Below are 13,063 nucleotides of genomic sequence, written 5' to 3'. Positions count from 1 at the left end.
GAAAATACAAAGGATTTGCAGCAGCAATCCAGAGGAATGGAGGAGAGAGTTTCCAAAGGGAAGCTTCTCTCCTTGGCTGTTTTTCACCTTTTACATTGTTATGTTTAAGGGTTTCAGCATAAAATAAATGTAAAGCTCTGACCAAATATAACAAATAAATGTCAGAGCTCTTGGAGCCTTAAATTATCTTTTTTTCAGCATCTCTTGCATCACAGCAAATTTTATTTTCCATTTAGGCGTGTAAGTAGGAAGGAATATAAAGCTCCAAGTTAAATTTAAGGAGAGGGAATTGAAGTGAATCTTTGCAGTAAAACACTGCAGTGACATGGAAATTAAAACTTTTTATAGGGTAATTTATAGGGGTAAAAGATTTTATACCTTGTCAGTCGCTGTGATATAGAACAAAGCTTTTGTCATGAGGATCTGGGAGGACTGCAGTGCTTTAAATCTCAAAAAAGTGCATAAATCTAGCTCAGATATTCAGATATTCAATATTTTTAAGGAAGGCACACTCCAGAAATATAGAACCCCAAAAAGAGAGGGAGATGTTGGTTGTGTCATGCAGAAAATGTCAATTTTAGTTCAGGTTTGAGCAGCAGGACATGGAGATGGTATGAATGATTTGGATTGGATTTATTGCTAATTTAGCATCTAAATATTGCAGTGTCCAAGTAAAAATTCCAGGAGTTATCATGAAGTATTGGGATGAGCAGGTACTGGTCACTCCTCTTTGGGTCAGTGCCACCCCCTCGTTGTGGGGCTCAGCCCACCCAGATTTGGTCACTTTGTGTCCAAAGAATTCCAACATCAGCAGGATGGGCTGGGAACATCCAGGTGTGCAGCCCTTGGCCCTGCAGGATTCCCAATCCCAAATCACAAAACTGTTGTGGAGCTACTTTAGGATTTATCTCCGTGTTTGAATGATCTCGGTGCTTTCACTCACCCATCCAAAAGGGAATATTCCCAGTTTTCAGGCTGGAGGTGTCCCTGACAGGGGGAACATGGAATACCAGTTCGTCCCAGTTTGCCCAGTCTCCAGAAGGATTTTAGCCCTCTTTTTCAGGTCCATCTGCACCAAACTGAAACCTCTCAGCTCCCCACTTTTGGGGGTGTTAATGACACCCTGAAACCCCTCCTGCACCCCCCCCACCCAGTGGGATTGTCCTGAGACACCCCAAGTGCCCAGCAGGGAAAGGGAGAAGGGTGAGGGGGGCACTCAGGGGAGGGTAAAAATCTGCCTGAGATCCTGTGGAAAAATCAGAAAATCCCAGACTGGTTTGGGATGGAAGGGATTAAAAATCAACTCATTCCACCCCTGCCATGGGCATGGGCACCTTCCATATCCCAGGCACATCCCAGCCCTGTCCAACCTGGCCTTGGACACTTCCAGGGATGAGGCAGAAGCTGAATCCCTCCCCCAGACAGTCTGGACTGGCCTTTTAGGATCATAATTCCATTCCATTAAGAGCAGAGTGACCTTTCCCATACCCCTTTTCTCCAGTTTGATGCAGTATTTTTAACAACAGCTGTCCAAAAGCATAAAGGGTTGGTTTGGTTGTTTTTGGTTTTTTGGTTTTTTTTTTTTTTTTTTTTGTTTGTTTGTTTGTTTGTTTTTTGGGATACTGATAGGGAATTCTGCTCAATTGGCACCTCCTGCCCATCCCTGCGAGCTGCAGGCTGGGTTCTGCTCCGTGCCCTGCCAACTCCTGGGCTGTGATTTGTTCTGAGTGTGGAGCAACCCCTCTCTGAGGGCCACCGAAATCACTGCCAAATGCAGCTTTTAATTAAATGCTGCCTGTTGTGTTTGGACAGAGCCCTTTAGGCTGGAAATTGTTTTCCATTGTCGGAAAAATTGGACTTTCAACTCCACTGATTGGTGTTGTTCCTGCTGCCAAGGAGCATGGGCTGGATTTTGGGGGAGGAGACGTTTTCCTCTCGAGATCCAGGCACGATTTCCTCTTCCAGCAGTTTGGTTTCAGACAAGGAATATTGGAGAGAAAAGTACCAAGAGGACTTTAAGACCCCGGTCATCCCCTCAGCAGAGGTTGAAGTTCATCTTAAATTGGAATAAAATCTCTGCTGTGTCACTCACTGTGACAAAACTTACCCAATTCCTCTGAAAAACCATTCCTAGATGGAATCAAAACCTCTAAACCTGATGAGAACCCACATGTTGGGAAAAATAGACCCTAGCATGGAATTTACTTCCACAATCTGAAATTAGATACTTGCATATGTCTTAAAATTAAGAAAAGTCCTTTCTTTTTGCGCTGGTTTTGATTTTAAGATCTGATCTTCTGGACGTTTTTTATTTATCCCCCTCTGCTCCGCTGGATGTTTTTAATTTACCACCCTCCGACCTTCTTTTTCCCAGCTCATCTTTGAAGGGATCCGTGGCCCTGGAATCGAAGGGGACATTGCTATTGACGATGTGTCCATTGTGGAAGGAGAGTGTATGAAATCAGACCAACCAGCCAACAGTGAGTGGCTCTTCCCCACAAGTTCCTTCCTCTCTTTCTCCTTCCCAAATGGATCTTTTCCAGCAGAACAATCCCTGCTTTGTTTCACTTGGAAGGTTTAAAGTGGGATGTTGTCCTTGGGAATGCTTTGCTCAGGTGGGAAGGTGTTGGGTGAGTGTGAGGCAGAGGTGAGAGCGGTGCGTGAGGTTGGGCTGGATTTGAGCTACTCAGGCAGATAAACCAACATCAAAACAATGCCCAGGGGGCCCAAACAATGTGGAATCCATGGGAATAACTGCTGGGATTCCCTGAGGGCTCTGTCTCATCCCTCCACCCTGTGTGTGCATTAAAACAGAGGTAACTACACAGCCAGGTGGATTTGCATCCCAGTTCCTGCTCTGTCCCATTGGTGAGGGTTGTCCCTGTCCCCTCGTGGTGGGAGGTGACTTTGGAACACTGCAGCAATGCTGAGGGGGTGTGGGCTCCTCTTTAATTCTATTTTTCTCCCCTTTTTGCAGATCTACGATCAGGTGCTGTTGGACCATTAGCACATATACGACTTCTCCCACTCCTCATCCTCATGTCTGTCTTAAGTCATCAGAGGTGACCTTATCCTGGCAGAGGCTACAAAAGATTCACCAGGCACTGGCATGAAGAAAGAGTCTTTGTAAAATGGACATTTCCAAACAAACTACCAAAGATTCCTCCACTGACTGACTCGAAAGTTAAATAAATACGTAAATAAATAATTTAAAAATTAAAAAAAAAAAAAAAAAGCAGATTAAGAAAGCACTGGGGACTTGAAAAGGCATCACGGGAGTGGAACTCACTAAGAACCAAGCTTGAGACCGAGATCTGGCCTAAGTAAGGAAGAGACCTTCAGGTGCTTTTGTGGTCACTGATGAATTCAGCATCACCTGGTTGAACTCTCGGCAAAGAGCTCTAGAAACCCTTGTCAAAGCACAAAGTCATGGCTGGTTTTGTTTCAAATGAATCGTTTGCTTGTTACCATGGAAACCGAATGGCCTGCCAAAAAAAAAAAAAAAAAAAAAAAAAAGAGGAAGGAGAGAGAGAGAGAGAGGAAATACAAACACAGAGAGAGAGAAACACCTCACTGCAAACAGGGTACGTGAAGAGCTGGCGTTCATTTTCCCTTCCCGAAGGTTTTCAGTGTAGAGTTAAACAAATGTCGGCCCTTTCTACTTCGGCTGTCACCTCCCCTCGAGGATAACCCGGAATCGGAGCTGTTTGCAGACGTTCCCATTTCGTTCCTCACGGCTCTGCTTGGTGACTGTGTGCTGTCTCCTTTTGCATGCATTCCCACCCAGGACGTGCCACCTGGGCTTACATTTGTCACAGGCTTCACTGGGAGTTTGCTCGCGGCCGCTGGAAGATCCCTCTCCCCTCCCCACCGGAGTCATCAGCTCTACGGAAGTGAAGAAACCAAACCACCGTCTTTTATAAATTGCCATGGAAACCAAGTGCCTTCAATGAAACAAGCCTGATTTCAAAAAACAAAAACAAAACAAATGAACAAAATATATATATATATATATATAAATATATATATATAAAAATAAAAAAAATATAGTAAATGTAATAACGATTTCAACACAGAAGCTTTGCACTGCTGAAAACGTGGGTTGTGCAAACTCTTTTCTAAACAAACTCTGGAGCCTGGGTGTGCAGGCAAGGAGACGGAGCCGCTTCTGGAGAAGGATGGATGGACCTAAGCTGCTGTGGAAAGCCTTTGGGATGAGATCCGTGCTGTGTGACCTTCCAGACAGCCATGGCCTTTCAGCTTCTTATCCATTCGAAACAGCTCCCGGTGGTGCTGCCGATGGGAGCAGCACTTCTTGTTGTCGTCGTCGTCGTCGTTTCAGGTTCTCCAGTGGGTCAACCAGAGGAACAAAGGTGGTTCACACACACACTTGGTGCGGAAGGTGGTGAAACACAGGAGGATTTTCTTACTCGCCCCCTCCGTTGGGATGGCTCCCGACATCTGGAGCTCCGGACGCTCCAAGGGGGCTCTGCCTCTGCCCCGGAGCCAGACTCGGTGCAGAGGGTGAAAGATTATTTTGTTATTGTAGCGAAATTCAAAAAACAAACAAACAAACAAAAAAATCTAAAAAAAAAAAATTAAAAATAATCCACTTTTACAAGGGAAAAAAAAAAAAAACAAAAAAGCTGTACAAAATGGGTTCGAGCTACCCGAACACGTGCCGGTTTTCCACTGCATTGTAAAGTTCCCTTCCAGTTGGTTATGAAATTTGAAGACCTTTTTCCTTAAATTAGCTCAGCTTTTAACTTCATTTAAAAAAAAAAAAAAAAAGACTTTTGTCTAAAGAAGAGTATTATTATTATAATTATAATAATTATTATTATTATTCTGTGTTCTCTAGACACCCTAGGATTAAAAGCAAAACCTGATATGCAAATAATTGGAGTACAAACGTGAAAACAAACAAAAGATGAGTATAATAATTGCAAATATGAGTATAAAAAGCACAACGAGATGCAGTAAAACAATGACAAGGCTTGATTTTTTTTTTTATTCTGTAGAGAAATGTTTGTGCAAATTCAGTAATTCCACTGAAGAGATAATTTTCCAGCTCTGTTCAATAAAGCCTCTTTCCAGGTAAGGCAGCCCCGTGGTGCGTGTGTTTGTTGAGACGCTGGCAGGGCTTTCCTTGGTCAACTGGTGCCAGCTGGAGTTGTACTGGTCCATACTGGTGGCACTCAGGAGCTGGAGCGTTCCCAGGATGCTCTTGGCTCCCTGGTTTTTAGGCATTTTTGGTGTCTTTAAGTTCCTGTGCTTGGAAAACTGTGGGAGCTCCAAGTCAGGACATTTTCAGAGAATATCCCAGGATGGTTTAGGTTGGAAGGGACCTTAAAGCTCATCCCTGGAATCACGGAATATTCTGGGCTGGAAGGGACCTGCAAGGATCGTCGAGCCCAAATCTGAACTGAATGATCCCTGCGGGGATCGAACCCACAGCCTTGGGGTTATCAGCACCTTGGTGTGTTCGGAAGAAAGTGGGAACTCCAAGTCTGGATGGACTGCGGGGTTTGGAAGATGCTGGGAGCTCCGAGTCGGGATGCACTGTGGGGTTTGGAAGATGGTGGGAGCTCCAAATCTGGATGGACTGTGAGGTTTGGAGAAAAATGGCAGTTCTGAGCGTGGATGGACCATGGGGTTTGAAAGAAAGTGGGAAGCTCCAAATCTGGATGGACCATGGGGTTTGGAAGATGGTAGGATGGACCATGGGGTTTGGAAAACTCTGCGTCTGATGGACCATGGGGTTTGGAAGATGGTAGGACCTCTGAGTCTGGTGGCCTGTTGGGTTTGGAAGATGGTGGAAGCTCCAAATTTGAATGGACTCTGTGGCTTGGAAGTCAGTGGGAATTCTGAGTCTGATGGACTGGGGGATTTGGAAGAAAGTGGGAACTCCAAGTCTGGATGGTCTGTGGGGTTTAGATGACAATGGGAATTCAGAGTCGGATGAACTGTGGGGTCTGGAAAGTGGTGGGAATTCTGAGTCTGGATGGACCATGGGGTTTGGAAGAAAGAGGAAGCTCCAAATCTGGATGGACCATGGGATTTGGAAGAAAGTGAGAGCTCTGAGTCTGGATGGACTGTGGAGTTTGGAAGATGGTGGGAATTCTGAGTCTGGTGGCCTGGGGGATTTGGAACTCTTTAGTCTGGATGGATCAAGGTGTTTGACACCCTTAAGAGAAATCACCAAATTTCCCATTGGAAGCTCTGGATTTTAACTGTGGATGGATGGATGGAGGAGCAGGTCAGGCATGGTGAGACCCCGAGGCAGATTTTTTTTTGGAGGTTGGTGTGTCTTGGAACTCAGGATCCAAACCTTGCCGTGCATCTTCCCATGGATGTCTCCTGAGAGCCACGGAACTGAGGGGTGATCCAGGAGGCTTCTCCATGGGCGATTTTGGCAGGACTCTCTTTGGAAGGGCTGGATCTGCTGGGAGCCAGAGTGACCGTCTGTCAGTCATTTCCACAGAATCCCAGAAGGTTTTGGTTGGAAGGGACCTTAAACCTCATCCCATTCCAGCCCCACAGGCAGGGACACCTTCCACAGACCAGGCTGAAGGAAAACGGGAAGCATTCCATTGCCTTTAAAATACTTCCCTGCTTTTCCTTTGAATTTCCCTCAAAAATCCCAACTGAACCTTACATGCCCATTGGAGATGAACTTTCTGGGCAGAGCTCTGGCCACAGGGCTGGTGGTGGTGGAGTGATGGGAACTCTGTGGGAAGTTAGGATTTGGGAAGTGCCCTGGGATTCCCCCTGTGATAAAGGAGCTGGATGATAAGGAACAGGAGATCCTGCTCCATTGTTTAAATCCCAAGCCAAAACTGCAGGCTGAAATCCTGTTTCTTCTTTCCATTTGGGCTCTCCTTTCCCTCGCTCCCATGGAATATTTGATAAAGAATTTCGATTGACAAAGACCACAGATGTCTTTTTTCAGGGCAGAATAATCTGTGTGTCCTGAAGATGCCGGGTTTTTGTGGGAAAGGAAATGTATTCCCATGCCCGTTCCTGTTTTACTCTGGGGTGCAGGAGGTGCTAAGAAAAGCAGGATTTCTCTTCCAAATGTTGACTGTAGGAGTAGTTTTATCTTCTTCTACATTCCCAAAATAAAGCGCTGAAAAGGAAATGGGATTTTACTCCAGGCCATGAATAAGAAGAACAAATTGAGATATGAATTTCCTGCTCTTGGTTTTTATTTTATGTTACATTTTGGACTGAAAGTGGATGTGAAAATGTTGGATCAGCAATCAAAGGCAGTCAGAACTGGCAGTTCCCCGGAATTTGAAACCCCTCTGATTCAGTTCTGGGGTATCCAGCCTTGAAATGCCCTTGATGGATTTTTAAACTGGACATCAAATACTGAATTGTGCAGCTGAAGTCCTGGGATGTTGGGAAAAGTGGCTGGGTTTGATGGGATGGCTGCAGGAATTATCTGGGTGTTCCCAAAGCAGAGGAGGGTGGAGCACAGGATAAGTTTTCCAGGTTTTTTCAGTTCTTTCCCAGGCTGATCTGGGAGCATAAGGGTGGCCCTGGAGAACTTCCCTTTTTCTTTCACAAAGCACATTGAATGTGAAATCATGGAATCGTAGAATTATGGAGTAGTTCGGGTTAAAGGGACCTTAAATCCCATCCAGTGCCACCCCTGCCATCTATTGGAAGAACAATCAAGTTGGATAGCCAGGCATCCTTTGGATAAATTCTCCTGTCAATGCTTTGCTGAGCTGCTTAAGAATGAAAATATCTCAATTATTCCGGGTGTGGAAGGAGACTACCTCAAAAACCTGGTTTGGTGGAAAAAAGTCTTGGCTGTACCGTCACCCACGGAGCAGGAGGGTTAAATGTTGTCTGAGCCGTGGATTTCCCATAAAAAACTCATCTTAGATCCCAATGTGTGTTTGGAAAGAGAATAGGAAGAAGGGAAGGGTTTGGGAGAAGCTCAAAGTGGAGCATGGAAAAGGCAGGAGATGCCTCACCAGGGATAATCATGGAATCATGGAATGGTTTGGGTTGGAAGGGACCTTAAATCCCACCCAGTGCCAGCCCTGCCATGGCAGGGACACCTCCCACTGTCCCAGGCTACTCCAACCTGGCCTTGGGTATTCCAGGGATCCAGGGCAGCTTCTCTGGACAACCTGAATCCCACATAAAATCACGAAACACTTGGATCTCACCGTGCTACCGACCCACCTCTTCTCCAGCCTGGCCTGGATCCTGGATGGGACACAAGGAGGGATAAAAACATGGATTAGAAGGGAGTAAACCCATTCCAGTGGCACCATGGATGCACAATTAGGATTTGAAGGCCAGAAATGCCTGGGAATGTGAAATTTCCTTTTAATTTGGGACAGGAACTGCTGGTTCCTCCTAAAGTGATGGAGCTGCATCTTCCAGCCTCTGCAAGCCCCAACCTCCACTGACCCCAGAGCTTTCCTTGACATCCAGCACTGGAATTCCTGCTGCATCCACCATGGAGATGGAATAATCAGTTTTGGGGCAATTGGGATCCCCAAACTTTAAAACAAAATCAATCTTCAGCTTCTTGTTCATTTTCTCTTTGCCTGCCTAGTCAGGGCAGTGAATTCCCTTTGTAGGGAGCAGCTCAGGCAGAAGGATCTAGGTTTTTTTCCATGGTGAGTGGAAGAGGCATTCCTGATTTTATTTTGGGAGAGTTTACCTGCTGGGAATGCTTTTTTGAATATTTTTTTAATATATTGAAGGATAATTGAAACTCTCTTCCTTCCCCAGAAGTGTGTGATCCATCAGGAAAATGGCTTTTTGGAGCATTTCCATAAAAAAAAAAAGGCTCCAGTTTGGAGTTGCAGGCAGTCCCTGCCTCTCCCATGCTAATAAAGAAATTGGGAGCCATCTGGAACAATTCTTGGATTTTCCCATAAAACTATCAAAAGCTATAAAAAAGGTTATTTTTACATTTCAAATTATTTTTTTATGTTTTTATGGAAAATAAGAAGCACTGCAGGAATGTTCTCCCCTTTTTACGTGCTCCGCCACGATTCCGGTGTCAGTCAGCACAGAAGGAATGAAACCATTGGATTATCCCTTGTGCAAAGGAATTTAGGGACCTGCAGCTCCTGCGATCCCACATTCTTGGGATTTACAGTGTGCAGAAGTTTGCTGTCATCTGTCCCTAAACCCTGACTGTGTCACCCCCAGATCCCACGGGAATGTTGGTGTAGGTAGGGAATTGTGCTCGGCATGATAAAAGATGGGAGCAATCATTAACCCAAACACAGGGAAATTGGGATCGTACATCCTGCTGTTCCCTGTTAAAATATTATTTTGTTTTCCTTTGGATCTGTCAGACTGGGGGGTTTGTATTCAACACATCCCAGAATCCCAGAATGGTTTGGGTTGGAAGGGACCTTAAATCCCATCCAGTCCCACCCTTCCATGGGCAGAGACCTTTCCATTATTCCAGTTTCTCCAGGCCCATGCAGCCTGGCCTTGGATATTTTGTGTGACATTAAAACTCACGTGAGAACAGACTGAGGGAGTCACTCGATGGACTCCGTAGGTGTGAGGAAAAATTCCCTCTTCCCTGAGCGCCTCTCCTCAAATTCCCTAAAACATCCCTGTTCAGCCCTCATCCACCAGTCACTTCCCACTGGGAGCACCACAATCATGGAATCATTTAGGTTGGGAATTAACTCCAGGAACATCGAGTCCCACCATGCCCCAGCACAGCCAAGGCCACCACTGATCGATGTCCCCAAGCGCCACATCCACAGGGCTCTGAAATCCCCGCAGGAATGGGAATTCCCCACTGCCCTGGGCAGTTGTTCCAACACCTGACAGTGAGAAAATCCACCTCAGATTCCTGATAAGAAACTGAAACCTAAATAGAACCATTTGAGTTCCCTCTGGATGGGCCTGGATGGATGGGATGGATGGATCTGTGCCTCTCCTGCCTGGTTCCTCTGTGACACATTCAGGTTGGATGTCACCTTACAGGACCAATGACAGGTGATTTACAACCGATTTCCTTCCTTTTCCAGCCTCCGTAAGATTTTTTGTTTCCCGTTGAGAAACAGACTGGAATGTTGGGTGCTTGGACGAGTGAATCTTGAGTTCTGCTCACCGCCAAGGTCATGGCTACAAGTGGGGAAACATTCCCGCCGATCCCTCGGGATCCAGGATTTGTGCAACTTTCACCTTCCACAGATGGGAGGGAGGAACGGGATCACTGCAACAGCCACCCCTGCGGAATTTTTGGATGGATACGGCCACGAAAGGGATTGGTGGAACACAAGTTCTCGAGATCAAGAATGAAGAGCCTCAGCACCTTCTCAGGAACGCTCAGACCTGCTGCACACTCCAACTGCAAAGGGGACAAACGTGGTATTTGTGTCTGTAAATACCCTATAAATACCTGTAATTGGATGTATTTAATGTAAATAGGATAACGAGGACATTTTAACGATCCCCACTGTTGTATAGAACCCAAACTTGCTCTCTTATTTTCCTACACCCCCACTGTAGATTGATTTCGGGTCATTGTTGGGTCTGTATCTGGTTGAGTTCCAAACTGCTCTCACTTTTACCTCAAGGGTTTCATGTTCTTTATGTACATTTTATAAAGAAAAAAAGAAGCCACTCCGGATTTTTGGGTACCTTTTCCATTGCCAGCAGTATTTTCTGTCTTTTCCAGTGTTTTCTGCTCCCGGGTCCACCGGGATGAAGGGGAGGGATGGGATTTGGTGGGGGATGGGGATATTCCTCGTTCCATATGTCCCTGCCTTCCTGGGAGGTGTAAAAATGTGGGAATGTGTTTCCCTATCCCTCCACTTCTTGTTAAGTATGGAAAGGTCTTAATTAGAGCAGGAAGAGGCTGGGCCACCCTCTTCCCTATGGGGGCCAGTCCTTCCCTTGACTGGCCCCAGCAGAATTTTTCCAGCTTCATGGACAGTTGAGGGTCAGAATCCTTTTCTTTGGCTTTCCATAATTCCCACGTAATCCCTGGGAAGCAACCAAAAATGGAGATGTGTGTGCCCTGCCAGAGCAGGATGTTCCCCAGAACTCCTCCTGTGCCATGTGGGAATAGAGGGATGGGCACACGGAGCTCTCACAGCACCCGCAGATCCAACCTGGATCGCTGCATGGCAATCCTAAATTTCTCCTGCTTGTTGGATACGTGGTCCAGGGTGGAGGGTGCCCATCAGGACTTTTGGGGTTGACATCCATTCTCTGCTGCAGGCGTGGCCTGGGTTTTCCTGGTCTTGTCCAGCTCTTCTGCTGGGACTAAACCTTAGAATCATGGAATTATTTATGTTGGAAAAGCCCTCTGGATCATGGAGTCCAACCGTTCCCCAGCACTGCCAAGGCCACCACTGCCCTCTGTCCCCAAGTGCCACATCCACAGGGATTTAAATCCCCTCAAGGACGGGGACTCCACCCCTGCCCTGGGGTTCCACTGCCTGTCCACCTTTTCCATGAAGAAATTTCCAGTAACAGCCAAATTAAACCTGCCCTGGCCCAGCCTGAGGCCGTTCCCTCTCCTCCTGTCCCTGTTCCCTGGAGCAGAGCCCGACCCCCCGGCTGTCCCCTCCTGGCAGGAGCTGTGCAGAGCCACAAGGTCCCCCCTGAGCCTCCTTTGCTCCAGGCTCAGCCCCTTCCCAGCTCCCTCAGGAATTCTCCAGCCCCTTCCCAGCTCCCTCAGGAATTCTCCAGCCCCTTCCCAGCTCCATTCCCTTCCCTGGACATGCTCCAGCTCCTCCATGTCCTGTACCTGGGGATCCCAAATCTGCCCCCAGCACTGGAGGTGCCCCAGCAGTGCCAGCCCAGGGGACAATCACCAGTCCTGCTGCCACCCCAGCGCTGGCACAGCCCAGGTGCCACTGTCCCTGTTGGTCTGTGTGGGGACAAACCCTCCCAGAACCCTTCAGGACTTTTCCTGTGGGTGAAACGAGGCCATGGAAATGGAAACACACTGTGCTCCTTGTGCTGTTTTCCTGTGTTTCCTTGTTTCTTGTTTTCCTTGCACTTTTCCATCACGGAAACGGCCTCCATGATTTCCCACCATGGAAAATGCCTCCATCATTTTGCTGATTGGATCGGTGACATCCTGTGGAAAATCATGGAGGCCGTTTCCGTGACGGGAAAAGGCAGGGAAAACAGGAAACAAGGAAACACGGGAAAGCACCTGTCCGTGTGACCACATACCCAAGCAAATTCCTGAGGGAAAACTCAGAGTTCCCAGATGAGTCTTGCTCTCCACAGGTGGTGACAAACAGCAACACACTGGAATTTACACCTTAAAAAAGAGGAATCTTCCCATCTCCTGTTTTTCAGCCTAAAATATCCCATTATCCCATTGGATCTCACAACCTGAAGTCATTCCACAGGCCATTACCCCATTATCCCTGGGATACTGAGGGGTGGAAAACTTTCTTCATCCTATTGACCCCTGGGAAAGGGGATCCCAGTTTGCTCCAAGCCCCATCCAACTATAACAAATTTTTTTCTATCCCTTGGAATTATAAGAAATAAATTGGATTTACACCCCAAGACTTGAACCTCTCTGTTCCCACCCCACCCAGTTCCATAAAGATTTGTGGAAGTTGGGTCACACAAACATCTCAGAATTTTTTTTTTTATTTTGGCCTTGCTTTCTTAAAAATTTCCGAGCCAAACCAGAATTATCCAATCTGTCTTTGGGATGGATTTTAACAGATTTTTGGAAACTTTATCTGCAGAACCAGGACCAATTTGTGATAAAATGAGCTGGGATTGAGTCTGGCCTGAAAAAGGCATGGATAAATCAATTCCTGCTCCTAATCCATTGCTTATTTTTGTGGAGTTAAAATACTCCTGCACTGGATGCAGCACTGCCAGGACTGTCAGATTTGTCTCCCTAGGGAATATTTTTTATTCCTGTTGGAGGTTTTTTTGGCACGTTGCTTTTTTATATTTTTTTAAAATTTTTTTTCCTGCCAGGAGGCCAGGGGTGTATTTGCAAGGATTAAAGTATTACTGGAGTGGCTCCAGGCCTTTCCTAATCCCCATTATTCCCTCTAATCCCACCACAACACAA

The 13,063-nt window shown here is 46.4% G+C and overlaps 1 protein-coding gene across 1 annotated transcript in view; it reads left to right on the top strand.

Moving 5' to 3' along the window:
• Positions 1-10,633, top strand: part of MDGA2 (MAM domain containing glycosylphosphatidylinositol anchor 2) — a 202,464-nt gene extending 191,831 nt beyond the window's left edge. The window contains exons 16-18 of the mRNA XM_053945724.1: positions 2,375-2,480; positions 2,978-5,097; positions 10,029-10,633. Of these exons, the coding sequence (XP_053801699.1) occupies positions 2,375-2,480; positions 2,978-3,066 (195 nt within the window). The 3' untranslated portion in view covers positions 3,067-5,097; positions 10,029-10,633. The remainder of the gene's footprint in view (positions 1-2,374; positions 2,481-2,977; positions 5,098-10,028) is intronic.
• Positions 10,634-13,063: the final 2,430 nt, after the last annotated feature.

The sequence above is a fragment of the Vidua chalybeata genome, chromosome 6, assembly GCF_026979565.1.
Source record: "Vidua chalybeata isolate OUT-0048 chromosome 6, bVidCha1 merged haplotype, whole genome shotgun sequence".
Taxonomy (NCBI): domain Eukaryota; kingdom Metazoa; phylum Chordata; class Aves; order Passeriformes; family Viduidae; genus Vidua; species Vidua chalybeata.
This window is presented reverse-complemented; position numbering and strand designations above follow the sequence as displayed.